This window comes from Glandiceps talaboti, chromosome 18, assembly GCF_964340395.1.
Source record: "Glandiceps talaboti chromosome 18, keGlaTala1.1, whole genome shotgun sequence".
Taxonomy (NCBI): Eukaryota; Metazoa; Hemichordata; class Enteropneusta; family Spengelidae; genus Glandiceps; species Glandiceps talaboti.
The window spans coordinates 1,860,567-1,879,703 of NC_135566.1; the positions used below are offsets into that span (position 1 = coordinate 1,860,567).

Below are 19,137 nucleotides of genomic sequence, written 5' to 3' on the forward strand. Positions count from 1 at the left end.
TAAATGTTTTGATGAGGCTATGGTCCCTTTTATCAAAAGGTCAGGTGATTACATTAATGTGTTACATTGTTATCAAATGTGGTTAAATAATTGTGTTCTCTTTTTAAGTGAAATTTCTATATTCATTTATATATTATATATTATATATTGTATATTATATTTTGGAACAAAGCAGAGCAATGACGTAGACACGCATTGTCATGACATAGAATGACCAGAGTATATGTTCGATATTTTTCGCTGAACCTATCTCGTGCATGATATAATGGAACTTAGACACCCCTTCCACCACCCCACCTCCATGCATACACACTCTCAATACTAAATATACACACCCCAGACCACTATTTCAACTGTTAATAGCGATCTGTTCCAGTGATATCTCTTGTCAGCTGTATTGAGGCATTCATGACACCTTATATACATGTATGTATATATATATGCAGCTGTCTGAGATATTGAAACCTCTTACCACAAGTGATGAAAGATTAAGGACGTCTGCACCAATACATCAGAGATAAAGTGATCATTTCACTTTGATCAAGCCTCCAAGTGTATTTTTTTAATCATAAGTCAAGGATATTGCAGTGGGCACTCAAACAGATGAAAGGAAGTGTGATTTCATCTCATAGCTTTGTTATTGGTCACTGAATTCTTGGTCACAACTCAAGGCTGGTTCAGTTCCTATAGAGAAGATATACATTAAATAAACAGTCAAACTAATATCTTTTAACGTTGTAGTTGTCTTGGAACTTAAAACAAATAATTGTGTACCTGTTGATGAGTAGCAATGCTACCCATCGTTGCAAACCACGACTGTTTTACAGTACCGTTTATTTTGAAGAATAATAACTCTGGCTTGTACCAATGCATACACCAGACTGTAAGTGTAAGCTTTGTCATGTTCTGTCTTTGTTGGCCATCTTTTCTGTGATTGTTGACTCACAGGTGGTGGACACAACACATGGCATCTTAGAGGCTAGTGATACTTTGTATATGGAGATAATGAAGGTAATATTGATTATATTGCCTGCAGTCAACCCTCACCTTACCATGCATTCTCATCAGTTACATTGTATGAATGTTGATGGCTCACAACACTTAGACTAACAATACATCAATGTATTTATTATTCTTACAGATGATGAAGACGAGGTAGCGCCTGCAGAACCTGACAAAAACGATATCCAGAACACACTACGAATGTTGAACAGCAAACTAGAAGACTTGACAACGTGCAATGATCTCATAGCAAAACATGGCGCAGCTTTACAAAGATCACTAAGTGAATTAGAACTGATACAAGACACAGCTGAAGCCAGTTCCAAGATAAAAGCAGTCAATGAAAGAGCAACTCTGTTTAGGATTACATCAAATGCGATGATTAATGTGAGTACTCAAGATATTTTCAGACCTGCTTTAACCTTTTGCTTTCACTTTGTTTGATTTTTTTTAGTTTAGTTCAGTTCAGTTCAGTATATGTAAACCAAGAAGTGAAACTAAGAGAGTGGGAAATTGAGAATAGAGCGCCCTCGCTCAAATTGGGGTATCATTACCTCATTGTACTGTTTCCAAAGAGCTTTGTCCCTTGATATTCTGTGGAAGTGTAAATCAGGGATGTTTTTCATATTGTTCAGACATTGAGGAAAGCAACAATACTCTATGAGTAACTGGGTAACCTATACCATGTATACCTCCAAGGTACACACAGACAGGAAGTAGAGCGCCACCATGGCACATTTTGGAAGGGCCTATAGATTGAAAGAGTTGTTACATGTATTCTTGGTACATCCTCAATGGCTTGATCCAAACATAGTGAATGATTTGAGAAATACCCACAACAAATCTTTAAGTCTAGAGGATTTTGTATGCTTGTCTGTGATCCCAAAATATTTACAGTTCTTTCCATGGTTTATATTAGCATGGATCTAGAACTGTTATATCTAGTGGTGTATTGAACTCAGTTCCTTCCAATTCCATGATCACTGCATGACAGCAGATCATGTGATGTACTGTGATTTCAATTATCTACCAATCAACGTGTATGTTTTTCTTGTTTTGTTGTGTATGTCTGTGGATGAATGAATGAATGAATGGATGGATGGATGGATGGATGAATGGATGAATGAATGGATGGACGGACGGACGGACGGATGGATAGATGGATGGATAGATGGATATTGTTTCAGAATGCAACAAAATCAAGGATTGCACTATGTCCTACTTACTCAGATTTACTTTGAGTAAAATAGAAAGTGTACAACCATGATTAAGATACAGGGAATGAAATGATAATCAAAGTGGTGTTCAATTTGTACACTTTATAGTCTTAGCCTGCATACTTGTCATGGTCTATGGTTTGGATTACTCTAGAGATAGTAAGACAAGTCTGTGGGCTGGTACGGTCTTCAAAGCTGATATTCATGACTGTATATTTCTTTGCTGACATAACTCCTATATGGAGAGACGTTGAAGGAGAGAGAGACAAACAGCATGTAGCAGACAGTGATAAGATTAAGACTACCAGACAACAGATATGAAAGGGTTATTGGATTATTTACAGCTAAATTTAGAAATATTGTTGCCATCTTATCCTATATCAGTCACATTGTAACCTTGTTTTTACTATTTATGACCTGAAGGAGATGGAGGTAGAGATTTTATACGAAATATTAATAATAATTAATGGTTTATTAAAATTGTTCGTAGCAGTCATAGACTGAATTGCGACAACTTCACATAACTGATAAATTTAAAATATAGCAAACATTAAAACCTTTACATTTCATGTTAAGACAGAATCAAAATAACTTTACACAATTACAAAATTTGGGTTAGTTGTTACTTATTTGTATATATCCTATATTTGGAAATGATGTGCACACTAACGCTAATCTAGACACTGTGAAACACGGAATTATTGAGTACACGTACCAATTCACACCTCACAACATATATCTTCTTTCATATGAACTCGCAATAACAGATTGGAAATAGAAGCTGAAAGAATAACTGCATATGAAAAAATAACATTTTGAATAATTAGTGTTAATTTGAATAGAAATATATCAAATTAGTTATAAAGAATGTATATTGTTATACATCGTGAAAGCATTGAAATCATTTGTACAACTGCATTGTATATTGTCAAACACCACCTGTAGAAGCATGTTGTATGCTGTTTATACTTGTTAATGTTACAACAATTTGTATATTTGTAATTGTGAAAAACATTGAAACGGAGATTTGTACAAACCTGGTTAGGCATTTAGTTGATTCAGTTTAAAATTAAACAAGTTTCTAATTAGCATGAAAACAGGGTATACATGTAGTAGTCAAAGGGGTAGTCACAAGGTGAATGAACTTTTGATTTTCAACCAGTAATAACTATATTTGTAATTTCTCTGTTCTGTGCCTATCAGAGAATTTGTCAAATAAATGTGTCCCATGTTTGATTTATAGTACAATACAGGTTAGTCTTGAATACAAAATGTATAATAATTGGACTCAATTCTGACTGTTGTACCCCATTCTCAATACTGCTAAAATAACAAAGCAAACACACAATAGTTGTGTCATTAAATCATGGGTACAAGCATAAACCCTACACCAGGGTAGGGTCTATGGTACAAGTAAACGCAGTAGTTGTGCTTGTAACACATAGGTGCAGCTAAAAACGTAGTCTCAAAGATACAGTCATTTGTGACACACTATCAGCCTGCACTCATTAAGAATCCAATATGGCTAAACAACAAGATGTATCTACAGTGGTTTAAAAGTCTTACAGGGCTGAACAACATGACGTATGTTACAGTGGTTTAGAAGTCTTACAGGGCTGAACAACACGAATGATGTATCTTACAGTGGTTTATCATAAATAAGTTTCAAAAATAAGTTTCACTCTTGATGAACCTGTCTACTGCCCTCTATAGGTCAGACAAAGAATTGCACCATGATATTTATCATATACTAGTATACAAGTGTACATTCCATTACTCAAGCTGATTAAAATCTGCTTTATTTACGATTTGTCAACTCTACTGTGCATGTCCTCAACATTCTCTTTTGTTTATACATGGGATGATAAACAAAAAAGAACATTAAAAGACTAGCACAGTTGACATGACATATGGTAAAAAAACAAATCCAGTATCTCCCTAAACTAGATTGTAATCAAATTGATTCTGTAAATGGTCCTCATCCTAAACCGTGTTTTTTTTTAATTTCTTTGAAAATAAGAGAATAATAATTGTAGTATTGCAAACCTATATCTATCCTCTGTTATTCAGCTATTGTTTAGATAGGGAAGTACTCATTGAAAGCAATTCATTGTATTCCATTCCTGTAAATTATGTTGAGATTTATCACATGTCAATGATTTATGACACAGACCACACAACATCTATAAATCAATTCAAATCCTATAGTCATCATATCTATATACTAAATGCTTAGAATAAATTATCTGTAACATACATACCATCCACTGTTAAGATATAACTTCCCTTTAGAAGTCCCCTTTTCATTACTGACCATACAATTTTGAATTGAACTGTGTGTGTGTGTGTGTGTGTGTGTGTGTGGGTGTGGGTGGGTGTGTGTGTATGTATGTACGTCTGTCTGTCTGTGTGTGTGTGTGTGTCTGCCTCTGTGTCTGTCTGTCTGTGCCTGTGTCTATCTGTGTATGTGTCTGTCTGTGTGTGTGTGTCTGTGTCTGTTTGTTTGTGTTTGTGTCTGTGTCTGTGTGTGTTTGTGAAGAGATTCACTCTACACAACAGATTTCTTGTTCAACTAAGCTGAGGTAAACCACATGATTGATAAATCCTACCTAATTACAGGTCAAAGATTATGATGTAAATGATAGATTTGTCTATTTCAATAATAACAATATACTAGTACTAGTAGAAATAATATTTATTATTTGTTTCTTCAGTTCTAAGATAGGCATCACTCGGATTTCTTTTTTCATTATAAAAAGTTCTATTGATGTTTGTACATCTTCCCTCACATTTGAGTACATGCAATATATTAGGTTGTCTTCGGAACAAAATGGTGCTTGTAATTAGTATAATAACTTAAGTGTAAGGAATTGTACAATTTGTATAAGAAATAGAAGGAAATAAGTAAAACGAAAAAAAATATCCACAGAAAAAAAACAGGCACAGGTAAATTAGATAAGTCATATTATGAAAATGTATAAAACGAAAAAAAAAATATCCACAGAAAAAACAAACACAGGTAAATTAGATATTATAAAAAATAAATATATTAAAGAAAAATTTTTTAAAAAACTTGTTTTAAGAAACAATAAGTTGTAACGTTTGAGGAATAACCCTTCAAGAGCCTAATGAATAAGTTGTACACTTCAATACTGGTATATCCCATAATATTCTCAATTTATACATATACCAGATTACCAGCTGTAAAATGTGATATGAACGAACAATATGATTAAATCTCAATATTAGATTATATGAAATGGTCATTGTTGAAGTGTAATCTAGTTTTAGCTGGCATGACTTCATTAATCAGAACACCTTTATAACACCTAACCATAATCCATATATGAAAGGGAATAGTTGTGGCAACCAGCTGTAATATTAACTGTGAGCCAAAATATGTAGATGAGGAAAAATAAAGTCCCCCCCCCAAAAAAAATATAAAAAATAAAAAATAAAAAATAAAAATAACAAAAGACTGCAGTATCTGAAGTGAATTAGCATTTATTGTCAAAGATTGGGTCAACAAGCAAGTATTCCAAAGATAATAAGTTACCACAAACAGCATGACGTTATTTAGGGTAATAAGTGAACAATTATTGTATGTCATGATCCAGTCACAAGGTTAGACGTGATAACCCACATATTCTATGTGCAGTAAGCTGTCCACGTCACATGTCAACCCTAGGTGTGCATCATACTACCTACTGACCATGCTCACTGACCCTTGACCTGACTAGTTTTATCAGATCTGGCGACTACAGACTTCCCAGCTTCCTCTGTTACTGGTTTATTTTTGTACGTCCTTGTTGTCATTTCCACACTTCTATTGTATTTTGCTGACTATTCTCTCACTACCATTGTTTGAGTTCAGCACTTTTTGTCTCCGTATTGTAAGTATTACTTTTTAATCCTCATATGTCTTTCATAAGTTGTCTCATATTTAACACTGGTAGAATGAAATAGACATGCTCACATTTGAATATACCATTGTCTATCATTCTGCATCGTATGTAATCAAGAGAACGACAAACAATCTGTCCTCTTTTTCATTGACCTTAGTTAATTTTCTTGACAAAATTGTGCAACCTACATCTGATTTACGAAAGATTTCTCTTTGAATTATTATTTCATATTGACCATATTACTTGGTCTTTGTACCAGTGTTTTTGTTTAAGGTCGGTATTAAAGTAGTTAAAATCTACCTGGGTTTCTCGGTTGTTTTTACCAGAGTTTCCAACTACAATTATGGCACGATCATTGTAATCTATGCAGACATTACCTAATTTCCTCCTTTCAGTTACCTGTGTTCTCAAACTTTAGGAAAATGCTGTTGTATCATATGTTTTGTTTAGTCTACGACTGATGTACATTGTTCAAAAACCAAAGCATTTGCTTTGAGTAAATTGTTCAATAGCTAAGTAAAATATCATAGTGTATTTGCTTGGGGTAATATTTAAAGTAAGTGAAATTAATCTCCAGGCTTATCTTTGAACAGGAGTATCCCTAAATTAAACCTGTTATGAAATGAGCTAGGAGATTTTACAATATTTTTTCATTCACTTCCTACGGTTGTTAAACACTGAGAAAAATAATCCAGTCATGTGTCCATATAGTAAAAAGTATTGAGTCAGTAAAGCATACATGTAGATGTAGATTAATGTTTAATTAAAATATTAACTAGTATGATAATTGGATATAATTCCCATAGTTATGTGATGTGAATTTGACCAATATCCATAGTAGAATGAAACCTGTCAGTACTCTAACCATTTTGTATAATTGATAGGATGTCAATATTCCCTTCAGGAGATTCTGCTATATCTCCTGAGTCAGTTTGTTATCTTGTTTTTCACTTTTAATATTAATATATTCCATATTAGGAATAGTAACTGTCATAGGTATAGAAATGAATAATTGTACGTACAAATGAATATGTCCTAATAGTCCATGAGATCTCTACTTGATTCTGATCTAGAGTTACTGAGTATTGCTGTAGTACCAAAGTCATTGCTATCAGTGAATAAGTAACTACATTGCTATCAAATTTGCTATCAGTGGTATATAAAACCTACACATACCTTAATGCTCAACTGTGTAGATTTTTAAATAACAACCTTAGTACAAAATTTACTGTCCTTGGTAAATGAATACCTATGACTATGTGTACTTTTATAACACTCAACACGTATAAAACACAGGTAGATATTTAGATTTTTACATATTCATGATTCAAGCAGAATTAAGATACGTCCTGTTGTTTCCACCGTATAGTCAACCTTCACTTTTACTAAGTGGTAGCTAAAAGGGAGGCATGACACATTATATCACAGTACAGGCTGGGTGCAGGCATAATTTTATTTTTGTCCTGAAAATAAGTATTTATCTGTTTTCAATCAAAACATGTAATCGTCCTTGGTTTGTACAAAGTCCATGACTGAATCACAATGTGTATCCGGACAAAATGTGTAAATAATGAAAGATATGAAATAAAAAATATTTTGGATATGAATCATTAAATTTTAGAAAAAAACTACTATTATGTATGGATAATGATACAAAATCAATACTACATTTGTGTTAAAACTGGTTTTATGTTTATACTGTGTGAGTGTTTTCCACTCAACTGTAACATTTGAAGTTCAAGGCTAGCTTGTTTGTTATTTTGAAGTATCAAAATATGAATTATTAACATTTAAGTATGTTTTTCATTAACATATTAATATATTTCTATAGTACATTTTATTCGTACAACATTTTAAACTTTTCACTCTGAATGAAATAAAGTGACCCTGATATTTATTTATTGATAAAACAAGTCTACATAATTTATCTACTTTGAAAAACAATATAAAAGAACATATACCAAGTCCTTGTTTGTAACTCATTAAATTGCAAAACATTGAAAAATGTGTGAAAGGTCTGTTGTTGTACATACAATGACAAACTTTAGTTCTGTAGTTTTTGCAATTTATTGAGTTACAAACAAGGACTTGATGTATGTATTTTTATATTGTATTTCAAAGTAGAAAAATATAGTACAGTTGTTTTATCAATTAACAATCCAAAATAACGACCCATTAGTCATCCATATGGCTATTTTGTGTGTCAAGATTTGAGTAAAGTTGGGCTAGGTAGCCAAATATATATTGAAACTTTGACTTGTTATCATCGCTGTGAAATGGTAAGTAGGCCAGACAAGGCCCAGATTAGGGTATTTCTGTGAACACCACTAATTGTTTATAAATGTATGTATTTATTGATTTCCATTTCCATCCACATGTAAATGAACCTGTAATCAATTATAAAATCAGTGTTAGTACAAGTTGAAATAATATGTCATTTACCTGTGATTTTTGCTGCATGTTCTTGAGGCTAGCCGAGTTCCAATATGCAGTGTTACAATTACTACCATCATCTCCACTCACATATTGGGAAAGTCCTTATTCTAACACAGAAATCTGTGACCCCCCCCCCCCCCCCCCCTCACAACTACCATACCTTAAAAGCTTGCTGACTCTGTAGATCGCTGTTTGTCAGTAATGGACAATATAGTCACAGTTAGATGAAATGACTTTATCATTTACATATAATGTAATTTCAGAGAAATTGACAATATAATGACTGTATAGTGCATGTAATGAATGTGTGTATTAACATGAAGGCACAAGATTGCCTGATTACATACTTATCTCATTATACTATGTTCAGAGGCCCCTGGCTATAAACTGATCATCTCTGGACAGCAGGCCCATGGCTATTAGCTGATCATCTCTGGACAGCAGGCTCATGGCTATAAACTGTTCATCTGTGGACAGCAGGCCCATGGCTATAAACTGTTCATCTGTGGACAGCAGGCCCCTGGCTATAAGCTGATCATCTCTGGACAGCAGGCCCCTGGCTATAAACTGATCGTCTGTGGACAGCAGGCCCCTGGCTATAAGCTGATCATCTCTGGACAGCAGGCCCCTGGCTATAAACTGATCGTCTCTGTACAGCAGGCCCCTGGCTATAAACTGATCATCTTTTGACAGCAGGCCCCTGGCTATAAACTGATCGTCTCTGGACAGCAGGCCCATGGCTATAAACTGTTCAATTTAGTCTCAGTACAACAGGCCCAAATACAATATTGATGACTGACTGACTGACCCAATTCTTCTAATACTTCCTCTAAGCTTTTTACAATTGTTTTGTTTGGCCTGTAACTGCTAAATACTACATCTTTACTCCATCCAATACTATTCCTAACAACAATTGTTATCTGTCAATATATCTTGCAGTATCTTGTTACTTATGCCAAATTTTCTATATCAGTATTAAAATATTATAGAATATTTAGGAGGCATTTACACAAATACTTAGCAAGATTTTGTCACAAATTTGAAATCCTAAATTTCTGAAAGTTCATAGTTTGTAGAATTAGTATGAAGAGCAGTGCACAGGATGGTATTTTGACCACCACACCCAAATTTAGTCTCATAATATTTGTAAAGAAAAAAGCTGGAATATATGTCTTAAAGATATTGATATTACCTTTTTGCCACCTTGTATACAACCCCTGAAAAAACACCAATGCATTTGCTTGTTTGTGATAAGCAGAAATGAGACAAATTTCATGCAAAGACATACAATGTAATTAGTGTCGATAACTTATCAAAATGATAAACACCATAAGAGCCAGGAGCCATGATTCTGTTTACTGATAGAACACCTACTCATTCTAACAAATGAAGAAGACTGCAACTGTTACATTATAACTTCCACAGATATAAACAAACTGATAAAAACATCACCTGAACCAACATCAGTGACACCCTCCTCTCTGTTTATGTATCAGTTGTATTATTGTTTTTACCTAATGTTGTCTTTATATGAAGTCTTTCCTTGGCTTACTTCATGCAAGCAAACACGCTAGTTTTTTTTGCTGAGTTGTAGTACATGTACCCACCAATGTAATCTTTGTATGCAGTCTTTCCTTGGCTTACTTCATTCAAGAAAATGCACTGGTGTTTTTTTTGTGAGTTGTATGTATATCAATGATATAGCAACTTTCCCTGTAAGACATCTAACGATTAACATCAGCAGTGCCTGTCTTGTAGTAAAACAAACTGTTGTTTAAAAACTAACATAAGATTCAAACTTGTATTCACAAACAAACTTTATAAGTTTATATGTGAATTTCTTTTTAAAACCAACACTTTACTGTTATGATCATTGAGTTTCTAAATCATATATTGTCTTTGTAAGAAAGTATTTGATGTGAATTCATGAGTAAATACTGTACTTGTTTGTACACCTGACGTTATGATGTGATCCGTACATGCATTGCATATCCTATAGTCAGCTGACCCATACCTAGGGAGTTCCTTTACATATATTTATATATGTACACAACTAGTATGCATATATATTGCTAAGCTCTAAACCTTTTCTTGTGTTCAAATCTCATTTGAATTATTATTCGTATTACCAATCTAATTTTTGTTAGCGTAAAAAAAAATTGTGATATTGAATTCAAAAATTGAAATTCCAAACAAGTGATGAGATTAGGAAAGGGAAACGTTTCATTTACAGGTGTGGTTCTCCAGTTGGATTGAAAGTTATATAACTAGGTGAACTGTCTTTCAGAAAAGGAATCTGCAAAGGTGATTAAAACAAGGCCTAATTAATAGTAGCATGGTTAGAAAAGAAAGATTTCTGTAATTGTTTATTTGTTCCTTCAGCTGTAATGATACAAGGTTGGCAGTTCCCCTAAACTCATTTCTTTGAAAACCGGTATGAATAGTTGACGATTTGTGTTTTGTACTTGTAAAGTGTGTACTTTTGTTGTTTTGGGGGTTTTCCTATTGATTAAGGTAGAGACGTAACAAGCTGAGAGGTGAGGTGCCTTTGTAAAGGTGTATTGATTGTCAGTCTTTGTGATGTGACTTTCCCTACACACTGGCCTCTGAGTAGTAGTAGCTGTAATTCTATTCAAGTCATTTTGTTAACCAGCGATGACGTCGATACCACACTGTAATGCAGACAAGAGGCCATCGTTGAGGAACTCTCTGGAGTCTTTGCAGGTGATTCGCTAAAAAAGCGCTTCGATTTAAAATCGTCCTTGTCAAAATCTTCAACTCAGGAATTATCTTTTGTGATTTTGAAGGTCAGTATACAGTGGATGGGGTGGTGTTTTTATTATGTCGCTTTCCATCACTTTGAACATACCTCTCCATGTGATCACGACACGGCTTCCCAGAGGCCAAAACTGTAATACCTTTCCCAGCAGTGTGTGCTTGGCTGTAATAAAATCAGGTGCAAATAGGGTTAATTATAGAAATGGAATAGGATTTCATGAAATCTATACCCAGCTGTTCAAAAATATCACATGCATATTTATTTGTATGCAGCTAGTATGCTTATGTGTTCACCTGAATGTACTACTAGTAAGTCCCATCCCTTATAATGTTTGGAGAAGGCCTTTTCATTATTACTTGGAACTAAGAGGTCGGGTTTATGATTTAATCAATAGATCATGAAATGAATGAAATGCTCCTCAAATACATAGTGTAATTGATTTGTGATGTCAACAACAAAATATTGAATGCGGTCTATTATGGAAATGATAATGCATATAAATGGCCTCCTCCGAGTCCTTGCTAATATTTCTTAGCAATGTGACTTTGATTGCAGGTTTACAACCAATTCTTAATAGTGAATTGTGTTATTAAAGAGAAACAAAGGTTTGCTATGTTTGATAGACTTTAAACTACACTGTATACTAACTATGCCTAGTATAGTTACCGAAGTATGCAAATTTCCACCCTGTTTTAAAGTCTCTGTAGCTATAACCAGAAATGTTTTTTTTCCATATTTTTTATTTGTATATGTTAGCCTACTAAACCTATCAGCATATCAAAAATTTACTATTTGTTGAGAAACAGTGAAATGGTTCAAACTATTTATTTATTGTGATTGTTTACACATGGACATCAAGCCAGTGTACACAGTTATCATTAACAAGTAGAAAATAGGTAGTTTAACAACTAAGGAGGATTGGACTATGTATCGTATATATTTTGTGTCTTTTTCAAGAAACAAAATTAGTGAATACTGCAAAATGTAATGTGTATTGGATCTTTACTGTGTACCAGCCCAAATCTTGTAGGGCAACCCGTCCAAGATCTACGATGCCAGTGAAAGATACATGATTTCACCAGGTCTGAAACAGTAGTTCAATTGATAACAGGTGATGTATTGTACAGTTTCAATTCTAGTGTTTTGTGTAATGGTCTCCTTGAAATGTCTGATCAATCTTTTGACTGTCTAGATGTAATCACACACAGATTACTTCAATTTGTACACATAACTCACAACTTTGATGCATAGATTACAGTCTTATATCAAATCTTAAGAAGATCTTAGACTCAGTCTTAGAGTAATATGTCTGAAAACAGATCATGCATGTACTTGCTATCTTGACAACTTATGTGTCTTTACTGTGTTTGAATATCAAGGAAAGATGTAATACTTAATAGTAATATCTTGATAGTTTATATAACTGTTGTGTTTCAAATTTAGGGATGGAGATGAAACTAGGGGAACTTAGGATACCATTCTCTGAATCAATGCATGAATCAACTGTTATTTTTACCAGAGTAAAGAGGATATGAGAAAATAATCCCACACACCAATGGTCAAAGATAGAATATCTCACCCTCATTAGGTAATTTTGTCTCATTTTTGCCAGAACATTCCCTAACTGGTATGAGATATTCTGTCTCGGCTCATTTTGTGTGTGGGATTCTATTAGTCTCTTTGATAAAGCTATATAGTGTGGATGCCAATGTGTGGTGTCCAACTAAACTGAGGTGTAAATGGTAACGATACTGTATAGGAACTAGACTAAGACTAGAACAATGTTCCACAGTGGCATTCATCATCATCATGTCACTGGTTACAGCTTACAAGTCAGGCTACTGATAATAGGGTTTGGTGTACTGATACTAAATGATAGTGCCATTTATTGGTTTCCATGGGATGACCAACGTGGTATCAAATCATCTCTAAGGGAGATCTTGAGGCTAGATTCAATTAGGATAGCACTAGTCTACCACCTATAACATTAGAGTGTAAGATTTTCATATCATTCATTGATCAGTTGCCAATATTGAAATAAAATAATACCAGCTTGAGTACAGTGCCAAAGTCTTCATTGATCAGTTGCCAATATTGAAACGAAATGATACTAGCCTGAGTACAGTGCCAAAGTCTTCAGTGATGAGTTGCCAATATTGAAACAAAGTGATACCAGCCTGAGTACAGTGCCAAAGTCTTCATTGATCAGTTGCCAATATTGAAACAAAATGATACCAGCCTAAGTACAGTGCCAAAGTCTTCATCTACACTATAGATACTATTGCATAGGGTTCTCATTTATGATCGAGGGGTCTTGGCGATTTCAGGAATAAAGATTCTGTTATCTTCTGTTATCTTCTCTTCTCTTCTCTTCTCTTCTCTTCTCTTCTCTTCTCTTCTCTTCTCTTCTCTTCTCTTCTAGGCCAGAGTTATATGCTTTAAATAGGACAAGAATCCTACCACCATTCCTTGTAAAACTAAGCTTTGAATACGTTTATACGTTATATCACAAAGTTAATGCATGTATGCAGGAATTAACTCTAATCCTTGGCAATAATTGCAAAATCCCCTTCAAAGAAAATTGGCAAATAGAATACTGGAAAATTGGTGATGTTGACTGTATGCTTCAAAGGTTCTTAAATATTGCATACAAGTAATTATGTATTAAATATACAGGTACTTGTTAGTTCACAGTCACGTAGAATAATATGAATATGATATATGTACATCAAACAAAATCAGTGTTACTGATAGTATTGGAATTGTTGCTTTAAAAAAAAAAAAAACGGTTTTGCTTTTTGGTTTACAAATTCCAATGTATAAGTTTAGAATAAAGAACCCTGGCATTCCAGTTTGTTGTTTATTCATGATATATGCACACAAAACTACATATGTAATTGTAAATGAACTTGGACTGCATATCCTGCAGGTAGGCCTCATTCAGGAAGCAAAGAAACAAATTGAATCAATATGCAATACTTTTTTACTTAGTTGAACCATTTATTGGAGTGTTCATATATTGTACTTCTAAAATTGGATGTCCTAATGTAGGTCAATGCAAAAAGTGGCACTTCATTTCTAAGCCTTTAATTTTATGCACTCACAAAGTGTTTGTTTAGTGTTCACAAACCACAAACAATGGATGTATTCAATGTATTAATAGCGCTGGTATCTAAATTGGTAATTTGAGACTGAATGTATGTCATTAATCATTGGTCTAGTCAAATATAGTTGTATGGAGAATACTATAATAAAATGCATTTTTAATAGTATCAAACTTATCATTCTTATTTTGCCTGTGGATGGTACTACTAACAAGGACTATGATTTGTAAGTTGCTGCTTTAGTTTTAAAACTAATACATGTAGTACAAAAAATATATAAGTAACACAGAGTGAGTACTTTTGATGGCAGAAATTTTGTATTTTTGTTTTCCCATTGTAATGATAGTATCACAGTATTAGTAATAAGAGTTATTGATATAAAAAAGTTGTAGTCAATAGAAGAGTATGGTTTAATGACTTTGTGATAAACATACATTACCGGTAAAATTTACATGAATAATTCAAATATGCATATTATACATTATCGCATACTTTCATCTGTAATAGAAGGAATATTTTGAGTCTGCTTTTGCTGACCATAAATAATGAATGGTATTCCGGTATTGACAGTACTTGGTAAGTCGATGAAATCTAATAATGAAGATATAGCCATACATATATCAATATGGCTTTGGAAAAATATGTGCAAAAATATGTGCTTTAAAAACTTCAATGTGTCTACTGAGACGTGGGGTGTTTTCTCAGAGTGCATATTTTCCAGTCTTAATATCAGTATCACTAACAGGTCAATAAACTTGATATACAATATTTATAAAAGATTGTTATTTCTACTGGTTTGTAGTGTATTGCTACCAAAGCCTTGTCAAAATACATTATACAAATGTACATGTATATGTCAGCCTTATTTATAGATGAATTCATGTGTTGAATATATCATCTAAGAATAGTACCCTCATGGCCACCATGACATGCTGTGCTTGTCATATCAGGTAAGAACTCAAATTTGAAATATTGCAGCTTCAGACAGTTTTGAAATGTATGCTAGAAAAACAGATATGTATTCAATGATGGTAAATGTCAAAATTATGTTGTTTTTTCAAGATTTAATGTTGATGTATAGATAGTTGATTTGTACAGAATGTCAGTGACTCACATTTCAGCTGGTATGAAGTCCAATGCAATTTGTCCCATCTGTTACAAAGACTAGTACATCATCTTAATATTGTTGAGATCAGACTATCTGTATTTTAACCACATCACTGACCAAACATTAATCATTTACATTGTAAAAGATCAGACCATCGATATGTTAACCTCATCACTGTTCAACCATCAATACAAAAGTTTATTTCTTATTGTAGAGATCAGAATGTCTGTTGTGTATATGTAAACCATATATCTGACAAAACGTAATCATTATAAAAGATCAGACCATCGATATGTTAACATCATCAAAGTCATCACTGCTCACACAGTACAAAAATGTATTTCTTATTGTGGAGATCAGAATGTCTGTTTTGTATATGTAAACCACATATCTGACAAAACGTAATCATTATGAAAGATTAGACCATCGATACGTTAACATCATCAGAGTCATCACTGCTCACACAGTACAAAAATGTATTTCTTATTGTGGAGATCAGATTGTCGTTATGTTGACCTCATCACTGACCAAACAATTGGTATAAAAGTTTATTTCATATCGTAGAAAAAAGAACCAATTGATGCTTGTTAAGTGCCAGAAATGACACATCACAGCTGATTTACATAGAGATTAACAAATGCTACTGTTTTCCTCCTTGTATTGTCAAAAAGTAATGGATTTTGATTAAATATCAAATAAGGTACACTCATACTTTTCCAACAGAATGAAAACTTATTGTTGTGCTATTTGTATGGTATCTAAAGAATTTTTATTTCTCTTTTTGTTCTTTGAAAGCATTTGATTATTATAAATGAAAATGGACTTAAACCGATGTATAAAGACATTTTTAGGGAATTCTAAACTTGTATTGAAATTATTCCGGAATAGTCCAGAAATTTTCCCATAACATGTCATTGTAGACTCCAATGCAGGACATTACATTTTTGACTTCCTGAGGTAATTAAGAGGAAAGACAGGAGAAATGGTCCTGAGGAAAACACCTGCTCCGAACAACATGCACAATGAAATTGAACCAATCATGCATATCCTACATACTATGTTTACAACAACTTGAAAGTGATCGTGCAAGTCTGTATAAAACCACACAAACTAAACTATGGTGTTTGTTTATTCTGCTTGTGTTTTATGCTATAAATTTGGCAGATAGCCATATTCCTGATCAAAATATTGATTAATATCTAGAGTATGTAGTGAATGTGATAATCATACCAAGACTGTCAAGTCCAAAGATCTGTACAAATTTCATGATTACTAGATTTTCATCACAAAAACAGGTGTTCAATGCATCTATCTATCTACCTACCTACCTACCTACATTTACCTACCTACCTACCCCATGCTACCTATCCACCCTACCTACCTACCTACCTACCTACCTAGCTATCCCACCCTACCTACCTACCTACCTACCTATCTACTTTCTTGTGTCCTCTAAGCCAATTTGACATGCCAGTAATGCACATGAATTCCTTGTGACCCACCAATATCTAGTGTTCCCATCTCTTACTATGTGGTGACAGACACACACATGCATTCATATGTATGTACTACACACATACAGACTGTCACCTGACTGACAGGCAGGCAGGCAGGGATGCATGCATACATACATACATACATACATACATACATACATACATACATACATACATACATACATACATACATACATACATACATACATACATACATACATACATACATACATACATACATAAATACATACATACATAAATACATACATACATACATAGTTATTACATACATACATACATACATACATACATACGTACATATGTACATACACATACACACACACACACACACACACACACAAATTGCTAAAAGTATGAATTACAAGTAAGTCTTAGGAGATCTACTTACAAACATCATAAGTAGTATACTATAACATCACAAATCAGTACAGTAGTTGTGTTAAAAAATGGTAGATGGTGAAAAAAATCAATAGTAAACTTGAGTATGTTTAACCATTACAAATTGCTAACTACAGTGTAAGATACTTGAAATTTATTGAACCAATCTTGCATATTAATTTCATCTAATGGAACTCAGTTTGTCATATTGACGGAAAGTGGTAGACGAAGCCCATTAACGTTTCCTACTCAATACGCCAATATAGCACTCGTAAGCACGTAGTCCAATTGGAAATCAATGAGCTGAATTCACTAAATGAATGTATAGCAAGGATTTCACCATTACTGTAATGTATTCTGTTAGATTACTATAATTGGCACTAACGTCTGTCCAGATGTATGCTAGCATGTAGTAACCATTGTACGACTTCAAATATCTTTCTTTGAGTTTTTACTTTTATTCAACCATAACGTCTATCCAGATGTATGCTACCATTTAGTAAAATAGACATTTGCCATTGTACAACCTCAAATATCTTGTGGCGTTTTACTTTTATTCCAGAATAACATCCATCCAGATATATGTTAGCATTTACAAAACACAAATGTAGTAAATGAGGTTCTCAACATTTTACTTGTTAAAAAAAATAACGAAACAAAACCAAAAAAACACACGATATTTTTGAAATTTACTTGTTCAGACAAGTTCAAACATGTTTTAGAGTTTTTGGTATTGTATTCAACCAACTATATTTAATGATACAATACATGCAAATTGTTATAGTAAGGTATAGGTTGTAAATGATCAGTTACGAAAGTTTTGGGGTCATCACATTTTATAAAAATGACTTGATCTTGTTTATGGAATAGTCTTCAAATTGTAAGTTGGAATGTAACCGACCAATTAGAAGCAATTGTAGGTTTACAATTATAAGTTGAAATGTAACTGACCAATTACAAACAGTTACAGAGTTCAAATTGTAATTTGGAATGTAACCGACCAATTACAAACAGTTATGGAGTCATCATATTTTAATGAAAATGACAGCAAAATAACATTTGAGTATGACATCAAATTATTTGTGCACTGATTTCTGAAAACATCAACTTTTTGGAATAATGTAATATAGAAGCCTGTTGGTATGGAAACAAGATAGGAACTTCCTACTGTAACAGTATCGGTAGGTTTTGTAGTTTGCTAAATCATGCATGACATGGCTTTTGTATATAGCAGTGGTTTAAAGCAAATATGAACTATGATATTTGTGAAAATCTGTCCCTGAGGTGTATCCTATTTTCATAGATAAAAATAGACAAACTTATAGACTGAAGCAGTAGTCATCTAAAAGCTAATGGTAATACCAGTACTTCTCATGACTTTTAAGAAACCATGGCAAATGACTTCAACGTGTGTAAAAATGTACCAGTAATTTTTATCTCATTCGAAACCATATTTAGCAAATAACTCTCTAATGTTGCTACTTTTATCATTTTGGAAACCATAGCAACTTCATTTAAAGTGGCACAAGCTGAGTTTATAAGCTTTTTACTCAAGTGAAAATACTTACAAAAAACTTCAACTAAACTACTCTAGAATAATTTTAATGTTGATAGATGCCTTCAAAGACCACAATTTATGTTCTGGTATTGTTGGAACTGTTGATAGCGTAGCAGAAACTTCCTGTACATTT

General features: G+C 33.3%; 1 protein-coding gene across 4 annotated transcripts in view; it reads left to right on the top strand.

The window, feature by feature from the left end:
* The window catches only part of LOC144448776 (oxysterol-binding protein 1-like), a 69,416-nt gene that overhangs the window by 29,506 nt on the left and 20,773 nt on the right, over positions 1-19,137 (top strand). For all 4 annotated transcript variants that reach the window (XM_078139055.1, XM_078139056.1, XM_078139058.1 and 1 more), the window contains one exon: positions 1,142-1,389. In XM_078139055.1, coding sequence (XP_077995181.1) covers positions 1,142-1,389 — 248 coding nt within the window. The remainder of the gene's footprint in view (positions 1-1,141; positions 1,390-19,137) is intronic.